At 33.9% G+C, this 12,556-nt stretch overlaps 2 protein-coding genes across 2 annotated transcripts; both read right to left on the bottom strand.

The window, feature by feature from the left end:
- Nucleotides 1-108: 108 nt before the first annotated feature.
- Nucleotides 109-6,598, bottom strand: LOC145619244 (fatty acyl-CoA reductase 3-like). The gene is made up of 10 exons (XM_081673900.1): nucleotides 6,220-6,598; nucleotides 5,526-5,629; nucleotides 5,078-5,271; nucleotides 4,368-4,468; nucleotides 3,831-4,014; nucleotides 3,560-3,721; nucleotides 3,205-3,286; nucleotides 2,580-2,843; nucleotides 552-679; nucleotides 109-374 (listed from the first exon to the last, which is right to left on the bottom strand). Exons 1-10 carry the CDS (start codon nucleotides 6,296-6,298, stop codon nucleotides 224-226), a joined length of 1,449 nt encoding a protein of 482 aa, XP_081530026.1. The 5' UTR covers nucleotides 6,299-6,598; the 3' UTR covers nucleotides 109-223.
- A 762-nt stretch (nucleotides 6,599-7,360) lies between these two features.
- LOC145625496 (uncharacterized) lies at nucleotides 7,361-7,780 on the bottom strand. The gene has a single exon (XM_081678521.1). The coding sequence runs from the start codon at nucleotides 7,778-7,780 to the stop codon at nucleotides 7,361-7,363; it is 420 nt and encodes a 139-aa protein (XP_081534647.1).
- Nucleotides 7,781-12,556: the final 4,776 nt, after the last annotated feature.

Below are 12,556 nucleotides of genomic sequence, written 5' to 3'. Positions count from 1 at the left end.
CCCTACATGCTTATAAAGTTATGATATACATAGTATAGTAGTAATATATATGTACGAGTGTAATGAAGATGGCCACGCATATACATATAGAATTCATAATAACCAAATTCATTACTTTGTATATTGTGAAAACTAATACTAATATTACATGTTACCCTAATGAGTAATGATACAACATCATCTAAACATACAAGGGAGAGTAATAAGTTAAGGAAATGAAATATCAAAACAAGTATTTGACTGTTGCTGGAATGTGATTGTTAAGAAGATAGTCATCCCAATTAATACAATTGGGATCAAAGTTTAAAACTTTTCCATCCATTCCTTCTTTGCTCATTGCTCTCCTTAGTTTCTCCGTATTCTCGTCATCAAAGCTGCAATAATAATATTTAATCAATTTATTAATACTTTTATTATAAACTAAAATCAGATTATACTATATACGTAGTATCTATCTTCAATAATTTGTATTTGAATTTTATTTTTGCAACACCAAAAATCAAAGATAAAAAATATATACAAACATGTATGTTTTAAATCATTGAACTTACATGCCAACAAAGAACAAATAGTGCCTAAATACCATCGCCATTGTCGCTGACACTTTTATTTGAAACTCAAGTTTTTCTTGATTAACATTGAATTTATGGCATGATGCTCCATCCACTATTTTCAACACCTACATAATATATTGACAAAATTAGTGTGTCTATACTCTATAAAGATTAAGCATTTTCATTGAAAATATTGCTTTGTTTTAATACAAATTTTTGTATGCGGCTGACCACATGGTGCGGCAGGGGTTACTTGTAGGGTGTTACTGGTTTTGTTAGGAGTTACTTGTAGATGTTACTTGTATTACGGGGTTACTTATATGGGTGTTACTAGTTTTGGTTAAGGGTTACTTGTAGGGTGTTACTGGTTTTGTCAGGGGTGACTTGTAGGTGTTACTTGTATCATGAGGTTACTTGTACAAGTGTTACTGGTTTTGGTCAGGGGTTACTTGTAGGTGTTACTTGTACTCTAGGATTACTTGTAGGGTGTTACTGGTTTGGTATGGGGTTTTGGTTTAGAGTTACTTGTAGGTTGTAGCAGTTACTCAGAATAAAAGTAACACCTACAAGTAACTCATACAAGTAACTAGGGTTGTACACAGTTTGGTCTGAACCGTAACCAAACCAAACCAAACCACATTTTAGCGGTTTGGTTTGGTTTACGGTTTGAAAAAATACGGTTTGGTTTCGATTTTTTGGGAAATACGGTTTGCGGTTTGGTTTGGTTTTTCAAAAATTATAAACCAAACCAAACCGTAAACCAGTAAACCGCATTTTAATATTTATGTAATTTTTAAATAAATTAAAATAGTTATTATATATTATAAAAAAAATGAAAAATCATTAGAAGACTATACGGTCAGTATACTACTATACTCTATACTCAATCTCAAATATCAATACTTAAAATTCAATAGGTCATATAACTATAATGTAGTATGAATTATTTTTTTTGGACAAATGTATTATGTTTTTTTCCACTGTTAATTTGTTATGTATTATTTTTATTATGTGTTATTGTGTTAGCACTTAGCACTTGATTAGTTGATTGTTATTTTTATTAAAAATTTGTAGTAGAATTTAATCCCTTTAGGCTAATTATTTGAACTTTATTAATATTTGACAATTTATAGGAAAAAATATCGTCTAATCATAAACCGCAAACCAAACCGCACCAAACCGCATTATTATGGTTTGGTTTGGTTTGATTTCAATACTAATATGGTTTGGTTTGGTTTGGAAAATTGACCAAACCGTATTTTGCGGTTTGGTTTGGTTTAGACTCAAACCACACCAAACCAGACCATGTTCACCCCTACAAGTAACCCATACAAGTAACCTCATAATACAAGTAACACCCTACAAATAACCCATATAAGTAGCCCTAAAATACAAGTAACACCTTACAAGTAACCTCTGCCGCACCATGTGGCTTGCCGCACTAAAAAACCTTTGTTGTTTTAATAGTAGAATCAATTTACTATGGAGTAATAAAATTGAAAGTAATATGACATCATATACGAAGTATAACAAACTGAACAAATGGATAGACAGTCTTTCATCATAACCATGATCCCTAAAAAGATACTCGTATTCCACCTACGTACATGAGTACATGGCTACAGATACGGAGTAGTATATATCTTCAATTGAAATAAATAACGTTGTTGTCAACTAATTTGGCTGACATTAAAAAAAAGTGGTTGACTGGTTGGCATTTTTCAAGGAAAAAAAAAAAGAAAAGAATAAATGGTTGGTATTAAGTACTCCGTATAATACTATAATCTAGTTGGCCACACTGTATAACTACCTACATTTATTAATTTATTATACTTATCAACTTATGGAATAATCATTAAACAACAGATCGAATAACCTCTATAACACTGACAGAATAAGTGAGTAATCCCTATATTATTATATGAGACTATATATGTTGCAAATGAACAAAAAGATATTCTAATCATACCAAACATAAGATATAACCGATTATATATAGAAAATTGCCATTAAACAAATACTTACCATTAATTTAAGGATGTCCCGCACCAAAAGCATTGAAAAATGGAGTCGACCTTTCACCAACAAGGCTTTTTTAATATTCACAGGCATTCCTTGAGCATCAATCCTTGGGTTATTGTTAAAGTATCGATAATTGTTTTCAACCAACTTATGTAGAGCTAACGGATTTCTCATAGATGAACCCACATGATATATTGTTAAACATGGCTTATTCGCATTTGCCACCATTCCCATGATTATTGAATTTACCACCATATCAACTGGAATCTGCAATCATCCAATATCCATTCGATAATATATTGGTCATAAATAGAGCGGACCATCAATAGAGAAAAAAAGTGCGGGTTTGGGTAGCCCGAAAATGCGCTTTTAGGTCAAAGCCCAAACATGGCCTAAAAACTACTTTATAAAGCACTTTCTTTGCGAGAAACTACCTAATAAAAAATAATATTGTAAAAAACTACCTAATAAGAGGATAAATGTTGTAAGAGACTACCCTTAATCGAAAAGTCATCATTGACATTTATTTTCCGGCGGTGATCATGTCACGTGCCAATTAAGAAAAAAGGAGGGAAAGGGTAAATTAAAATTCACGTGATTGGCACGCCCGTAATAAGATTCCACTCACCATATCAATGATAGCGTTACTATCAGCGTGTGTAAAATGAGTTAGTCCTTTGCCATATACAATTGAAAGCATGCTTATGCTTCTGTGAAAAATCAACATAAAGAAAATAGAACAAATTATATATTAGTTAATTACTTCAAAAAACGTCGATATGTCCAAAGAAGAATAAACTTGAAAAATTAATTTAAGCACCATTTCAATACATCGATTATCATACTATATGTTTCCTCGCCTTATTTTTTTCATTTATTTTACGAGAATAATTTAAAATCATATAAGCGAAGTTTTAAAAGTAGCTTAGGTTTTATCAAATAATCTCTATGCAAATAAAATCGTAGTTATAAAAAAGTCTTACCCTACACTTTCGATCCAACAAGGAAATGGTTCTTTGTAAGTACTACCAATCATTGTAGGGCGAACAATAACAATTGGTAAATCTTCTTTGTGCTCCCATATAAGCATTTCTCCCATTGCTTTTGTGAACGCGTATGTATTAACCCATCCGTACATATTCGCCCTACATGTATAGAACCAAAGTCACAATAACAAATCTTACACTATACTTGCTTCTTTAACTAGCTTAGCTAAGTAATGAATTTGTTTTAAAAATCGAAACGTGAACTCACCTTTTTTGGCCTAAACTTTTCATCGTATCTCGGATTTTCTTTGTGGAAGCTCCCTTCCTCGCGAGATCATTCAACTTATTATCAACTAACTTCTTTTCTACTTCAATGTTTAACCCAACTATGTCACTTAATGTCTTACACAGGGTTTCAGGTATTAGCCCTGCCTTTTGTCTGCAAACATAAGCTAATGAAACAAAAAGTTTATCATCTATTCTATATACTTGTACTTCTTTTACTACTCCGGTACTCCTTTTGTTCCTAAATTGTATTCCTACTTCTCTCTATTATGTGAGAAATAAATGCTAGAAGTAGATCAGAAATGTAATTTAGGGACGGAGGGAGTAGCTTATTAGCAAGAATAATGCTAATATTAGTACTTCTTTTACCAGCTATACAAGAAATTATGCTAAAATTGAGATGAATGCGTTTAGGGGTAGTTTTTTTAAGGATTGTGGGAAATAGAGTTATCAGAAAGAGAATATATATATGTGAGAAAGCTTAATTAGAAAAGAACGCAAAGTGATTTGAAATTCTAACCAGTTGACACATGAAGAAGAATCTGCAGTTTTGGGCACGTCTTTGCGTATTGCAACACATTTTTAGCCCCAAGGGTGTTGATTTCTAGTGATAGATTATACCTGCGTAATTATATATTGACATGCATTAATGCATTATTCCCTCTGTCCCTAATTGTTTGCCCCAAACTATAAATTCACTTTATTAAGGCTTTGGGCAAAAAATGGTGCATATGGGTTGACACAAATATCAATGAGAAGAGAGAGATAGAGAGAGTGCAAGTGGGAAAACATGCCAAAAATAGTATGGGACAATCTTTTGGGGACACGCTAAAAAAGAAAGTGGAGCAAACAATTAGGGACAGAGGGAGTATATAACAACAAAATATTATATACTACCTTTGTTAATGATTATCTGCAACTTTAGGGTATTATTTGTGAAATATAAAAAATTCCAAAGTTGCAAATAACCATTAACAAAGTGAATGCTAAGACATGAGTTAAAAATTCATGAAATTATTCATCGATATATTTTTTATGAAATACGAGTTCATTGTTTAGGTCTTAGGGGGCCTTATTTAGTTTTCACTCCAGGCCACAAAAATGTCAGATAAGACACTGTCAAATCCTATCTGGCTATCTACGTCATTTGCTAGCATGAAGTTGGTCTTTCTAAACCAAAAATGTCACGACTATGTTTGAAATATTATGATAAGTATGTAAAATCATTACCTCTCTTGGAACTTAGTCACCGCAGCCGAATGAATGATAACGTCAATTTCCTTGTATATTTCATTGTCGTCATTTAATCCCAAATTGATCAATGATGTATCCCCGTCAATTGGTGCAACTTTTTTAGATATGAATGAATCGAACTCGGCTCCATGTACTTCTCTTAGCACTTGAAACAATTCCTTGGCTATAATCTATACATAATCAAATAAATGATTAACTTGATGTGAGAAACACGTACGACGACCCTAATGCCCCTCAGCGGATTACGTACGTATATGTAAGATGGCGCGCGTATGAGCGTATGGTGCGTATACGCGCGCGCACCATGCATGAATGCATCTATCATTTCAGGAATTCTCGGATGCACCAATCAACTTTATTTAAATATTTGATTATTTTTCTAAGTTTAAATATCATATTATATATAAGTACAAGTATTATATACCTGATCATGTAGCCTTTTAAGTGGTGATTTGTTATCTTTGCTTCTTATAAGAAGGTATAACTTTTTCACATTTGGCTGAATTCGAAGTATCTTCTCCACGAGCACTATCATATCAAAAGAGAAAAAGTATTTCATTGAAAAATACGAGCAAAATACATTAATTACTCCTTGTTCAACTGATCATTAATGTTTGTGAAAACCTTGTTTAATTTTATTTACATGATATAAATTTAATCATATATGGAGTACAACTACAAGTATATATAGGTTTTTAAGGCTTATTCAAATTTGATACTTTGTAACTTTGACATATTTGTATAACTTTTCACGAAATTAAATTTTTGTTTAATATTTTGAAAAAAAAAATTAAATTATAAAGACAAACAAATTAAATGTATGCCAAATTTACCTTTATTCTTTGAGTAGACAATAAGACAAATATTATATTATATGCATTTAAAGATGTAAAAGATGTCGTGTTTAAGCTGTTTTTGATATGTGGGATGCTTATTCAGCTGAAGTTTAGTCTCAAAATGGAAATGAATACATTTAGATGACTAAAACTCGAACAATTCAAACTCTTAAAAAGCTCGAATAAAAATGTTAAAATATTGTAGTTTGCCATTCGACCGAGTCCTAAAGGTCATCACCTTTCTAAGCTATTTAGTTGCATAGATGAGGCTAAGGTCATCACCTTTTGCTAGGAAGCCAGTGGCGCCAGTGACTAAAAGAGTTTTGTTGCAAAGAAACTCAACTCCGTTTTCAGCTTCCATCTTTGATGATTATATTAAGGTGATTGAATAACACTAAAAGGAATATTAAGGTGATCGATAATTAACATATGGAATTTAAGAGAAAATATTTAAGAAATTGTGGTGGCTCTCTAATGGAAATGTAGTACACTCGTGCTTATAAATACACTCGATTTTTTATTTTTTATTTTATATATTATTAAGAAATATATACACCTCGATTAGTATTGAGTAAATATTGACAAATTGCAAAAAATAATGAATACTCCATTTATTTGGGCAGCTTAACATTTAATGTGCAAGCTGGTGTTCCAGTAATATATTTAAGGAAAATGTTATACATAGCCCTAAGGGCTACATATAAGCATTTAATTTACTCTTGAAAATTGTTTAAATTTAGAAAATCATGACAAAAACACACTAATTACACCGATCTGCGCGTGTTTTTGTCATGAATTCCTAACTTTATACATTTTTCAAGAGTAAATTCAATGCTTATATATAGCCCTAAGGGCTATGTATAGCATTTGGTCCAATTAAGCTTTCTTTTTTAATTTTTTTGAGTAATGGTTCACTTAAGCGTCATAATCTAATTTATGTTCCCCTCAAAAAATAAACATAAAAATGAAAAATACTTCCTCTGTTTTTTTATTACTTGATTGATAAGGGAGAAGCTTCAAGCTTCTTTAATGGCGGAATTCTGAGTTTGTAGAGAGAGAAAGAAGAGAGAGAAATTCAGAGGAAAGAAGGAAAGAAGAGGAATTAAATGTGTATTGAATTGAATTAATGAAATACAGTTGTAGCTACAGTATTTAAGCTAGTGGAATTCCACGTCAACTTCCCACTAACTAACTAACCCTCCCACTTGTAACTAATTTCCTCTAACAAACTTTTATTAGCTTTATTAGCTATAACAAACTAATAAGCTAACCCGTAACAAACTATTAATCATGACAAAAGCATGATTAATTAATCCCAATTACAACCAACTGTATCATATCTTCCCCCCTTTTAAAAGACTTGACCTCAAGTCTAAGGAATCTGAAAATCAGGAAAACACTGCTCAAAAGACTCTGCAGGTTCCTAAGTGGCCTCATAAGCAGGAAACCCAACCCAATGAACAAGATACTGCACCTGAGCTCTATTATGAAATCTGACCACCTTCCTGTCCAATATAGCAGTTGGTTTAATTTCATCAGACCCAACTATATGACCCTGGAAAACTGGAGGAATATGAGCAACCAATGGAAGCTGCCCCCGAAACTGTTTCAACTGAGAAACATGAAAAGTGTCATGAATCTTGACTTCAGGAGGCAATTTCAGCTTATAAGCCACCTTACAAACAGCTGCCAAAACTTGAAATGGACCAAAATACTTATGAGAGAGCTTCTGATTGTTCCTTTTCTGTACAGTATGTTGTCTATAAGCTTGCAATTTCAACCAAACATAATCACCAGCTTGAAAGCTTCTTTCAGATCTATGCTTATCAGCTTGTGTTTTCATTCTGTTCTAAGCCCTCTCCAAATGAAATTTCAGCTCTGAAATCATCATTTCCCTTCTCTACAGACTTCTGTCCACCTCATCATTTTTAACCTCACCTGCCAAATAAGGTAAATGGAGTAGTGGAGGTTGATTATGGACAACCTCATAGGGAGTAAGCTGAAGGGCAGAGTGATAGTGTGTATTATACCACCATTCTGCTAAGGGCAACCATTTATGCCACTCTTGAGGTTGCTCTCCAGTCATGCACCTCTGATATGCCTCAAGACACCTATTGACTACCTCTGTCGTCTGACCATCAATTTGGGGGTGATAAGCAGTAGACAGAAGAAACTCAGTTCCATGCAAGGAAAATAACCCCTTCCAAAACTGACTTAAGAATATTGGATCCCTGTCACTTACAATAGACCTAGGCCACCCATGCAGCTTGAAAACATGATCCAAATAGCACTGAGCAACCTGTATTGCTGTAAAAGGATGATCAAGAGCCATGAAATGAGCATACTTGCTGAATCTATCAACCACCACAAAGATAACTTCCTTTCTTGCTGACTTAGGCAAACTTGTAATAAAGTCCATTGAAATATCCATCCATGCTTCTTCAGGGATAGGCAGAGGTTGCAAATGGCCAGGATAAGCTGCTGTATCATACTTAACAGCTTGACAGATAGTGCAATTTCTCACAAACTGACTGACTTCTGTAGAAAGGCCTTTCCAATAGAACATCTTCTTAACTCTCTTAAGAGTCAATTCTCTACCACCATGTCCACTTTCAGGAGAATCATGATGCCAAGATAAAATTTTGTGTCTCAACTGCAAGTCAGGTGCAACCACAATCTTCCCTTTCCTTCTGAGTAAATTGTTGTCCCATTGAAAACCAGGAACAAGCACTTGATCCTGTAATTGTTGGATGATAGCCTTGTAATTATCATCCAACTGATAGCTTGCAGAAATCAGTGTTGCTAAATTTGAATCTACCACAGATATAGCCAATAGCAGAATTTCAACACCTTGCACCCTAGATAATGCATCTGCAACCACATTTTCCTTGCCACTCTTATACTGGATTTCATAGTCAAATCCCATCAACTTGGAAAGCCAAAATTGTTGTAAAGGTGTTGAGATTTTCTGTTGAAGCAGCCACTTCAAACTTTTCTGATCAGTTTTGATGACAAAATGGGATCCCACCAAATATTGCTCCCATTTCTGCACTGAAAATACAATTGCTAACAACTCCTTATCATATACAGATAGTTTTTGCCACTTTGGCCCCAAAAATCTACTTATAAAAGCCAATTGATGACTATCCTGCATCAGCACTGCCCCTATTCCAGTTTTGGATGCATCAGTCTCCAAAACAAATTGTTTGTCAAAGTCTGGAATTGCTAAAACTGGTGCTGTAACCATGGCAGTTTTTAAGGACTCAAAAGCAGATTGAGCTTGATCATTCCAACTAAAGCCACCTTTCTTCAATTGATCTGTCAATGGCTTACACAAAAGAGCATACCCCTTAACAAACTTCCTGTACTAACCTGTCAATCCCAAAAAGCTTCTTAATTCCTTGATACAAGAAGGTACAGGCCAGCTGCTTATTGCAGAAATCTTCTTAGGATCAGTCTCAACCCCATTTTGAGTAATGAAATGACCAAGATAATCAACCTTGGATGTGGAAAAAATACATTTACTTTCTTTAGCAAACATGTTATTCTGCCTCATCAACTCAAACGCCTCAGCTAAGTGTTGCCAGTGTTCTGTTAAGTTCTTGTTGTATACCAATATATCATCAAAGAAGACCAAAACACACTTCCTAAGCAATGGTCTAAAAACAAAATTCATCCATCCTTGAAAAGAGGCAAGGGCATTATTTAAGCCAAAAGGCACAACTAGGAATTCATAATGTCCCGTGTGGGTTTTAAAAGCTGTTTTAAAGACATCTTCAGCTCTAACCCTCATTTGATGATACCCTGCCCTTAAGTCCAACTTGCTAAATACAGAAGCTCCAGCCAACTCATCAATTAGCTCATCAATGACAGGAATTTGTTCTTGACTGTCCTATTATTGAGCTCCCTGTAATCAACACAAAGTCTCCAAGTGTCATCTTTCTTCCCAACCAAAACCACATGTGAAGCAAAGGGACTTGAACTATTTTGAATTATTCCCCTATCCAACATTTCTTGCACCAATTGTTCAATTACATTCCTTTGTTTCAATGGATACCTGTATGGCCTAATGTTAACAGGTGTACTTCCTGACAACAAGGGAATTGAGTGATCAAACACTCCTCTTTCAGGTTGTAGATCCTTAGGTTCATCAAAGACAACCTGAAATTGTTGTTTCAAAGCTGAAAATTCAGAACAGGTCAGAATACTAGAGTTGTTCTGTTCCATCCGCATAATCATACTCTCACCATATAAGACTTGCATCAAACACAGCTGAACACCAGAATCTAAGATCTTCCCATTAGGGCTCCCCTCAATCACAGCCAGCTTCCTAGATGGCATGCCCTTAAGAATGAAATGCTCATTATGCAAATCAAACTCCATCCTTAACTTCTGAAAATCCCAATGAATAGGACCTAACAATCTGAGCCATTGTATACCCAAAACCATGTCACAGCTACCCAAGGGTATCAACAAAACATCAGCATCAAACTCATGGCCATGCATTTCCCAAGTGAAACCTTTACACATTTGCTGACAAAGAATGTGATTACCATCTGCCACATACACAGTCTGGAAAGGAATTGAACTCAACTGACAGCCCAATTTTGTTGCAACATTAACATCAACAAAGTTATGGGTGCTGCCTGAGTCAATGAGGATATGTAAATCCTTTCCTTACACCTTACCCTTCACTCTCATAGTCTGAAAAGACTGATTACCAGATAAAGCATGAACTGAGATTTGTGGGTCAAAATCAGAAACAACAACCAGCTCAGAATCATCATCAACATCAGAATATGAATCTCCAGGAATTTCAACTGTAAATAGTTGAGGTTTATTCCTAAACTGACATTTATGCTTCCTGTTATAAGGTTGGTCACAGTAGTAACATAGGCCCTTAGCTATTTTCTCTTGCCTGACATCTGCTGAAATGTGTTTGTATGGTTTTGTGTTTGTTTGGGCTTGGTTTGAAGGAAGAGACTTAGGTGTAGGCAATAAAGGAGGTAGGGTACTGGTATTAGGAGTCTTAGGGGTAAAAAGAGGTTTAGATTGCTTAAAATGCACAGCAGCAGAAGATAAGGATTCTTCCTGCAATCTTGCATACTCAACAGCCTGAGCAATGCTAGAGGGTTTAAAAGCTTTGACAAAGGGTTCCACAGCAGGTCTCAAACCACCAATAAAACTTTCAAGAATGTAAGAATCAGGTAAAACATGACTATTCATCATCATCACACTAGTAGAAAATATCAAAAAGGCACCCCCTAATTGGCACCGGTTTAGTCCAAACCGGTGCCAAAAATGGCCTACAAAATTGGTTGGAAGCTGAACCAGAATAAAAGGCACCGGTTCACTTCAAACCGGTGCCAAAAACATAAAGGCCACCGGTTTGAACCGGTGCCTTTGTGAACCGTACCTTTTAATTATTAAAAAAAAAAACCGGCCTTATCTCTCCTTAAAACCCTAAAAGCTTAGCTTGCTCCTTCTCTCTCCTCTCAGTCCGCCTCTTTCACTCTCTCCTCTCCCTTCTTTCTCCTCTGCTCTCCCTTCTCTCTCCTCTAGCTCTTCTGGCCTTCTCGATCTCTCCGTCCCATTCACTTCTCTTTCTCTACAACAACAATAACACCACCGCAACAACAACTAACAATACCACCACTGCAACAACAACAACACCACCACCGCAACAACAACAACAACACCACCGTAACAACAACAACAACAACATTAAGGGTTTTTTGTTTCAATTTTTTTGCGTTTCTGGGTTTCAACATTAAGGGTTTTTTGTTTCAATTTTTTTGTGTTTCTGGGTTTTTGTTTCACTTCTCTTTCAATTTTTTTTTGTTTTCTGGGTTTTTGTCGATTAAAATCCAAATAGTAAGGGTTTTGTTCGATTATTTCAGTTTTTGTTTTCAGATTGGGTTTCTGGGTTTTTGTTTTTTGATTGGGTTTTTGTTTTTGCGTTTCTGGGTTGTTGTTTTCAGATTGGGTTTTTCAGATTTGGGTTTTTTTGCATTTCTGGATTTTTACGTTTCTGGATTTTTACGTTTCTGGGTTTTTGTTTTCAGATTGGGTTTTTGTTTTTGCGTTTCTGGTTTTCTGGGTTTCGATTTCAGTTTTTTTGCGTTTGAATTTTTTTTTCAATTTTTGGAATTAAATTCTGGGTTTTTTTTTTCGAAGCTTAATTTTATTAATGTTTTTTTTTTTTTATAATTGGTGCAGATATGTTATTCAGATATGAAATCAAAGAAGCAAGTACCAGAATGAATGGTGTTTTTGTTTTTATTTTTATTTTTATTTTTTTTATTAACAATATTGTAATTTTTTTGTAAAAATTTATATTGTAATTTTTTTTGTATTTATATGTTGTAAAATTTTTATTGATTATGTATTGCAAATTTTCGATGATATTGATGTTGTTTTAATCGATATTCGATTTATGTTACGTTTTGATGTTGTTATGTATTTTAAACTATTTAATTTTTAAGTGGAAAAAACAATATATATATATATATATATATATATATATATATATATATATATATATATATATATATATATATATATATATATATATATATATATATATATATATATATATATATATATATATATTGGCCAT

This window comes from Chenopodium album, chromosome 3 (genome assembly GCF_948465745.1).
Source record: "Chenopodium album chromosome 3, dcCheAlbu1.1, whole genome shotgun sequence".
In the NCBI taxonomy this organism is placed as follows: Eukaryota; Viridiplantae; Streptophyta; class Magnoliopsida; order Caryophyllales; family Amaranthaceae; genus Chenopodium; species Chenopodium album.
Note: the sequence above shows the minus strand (reverse complement) of the source record. Positions and strands in the feature narration are given on the sequence as shown.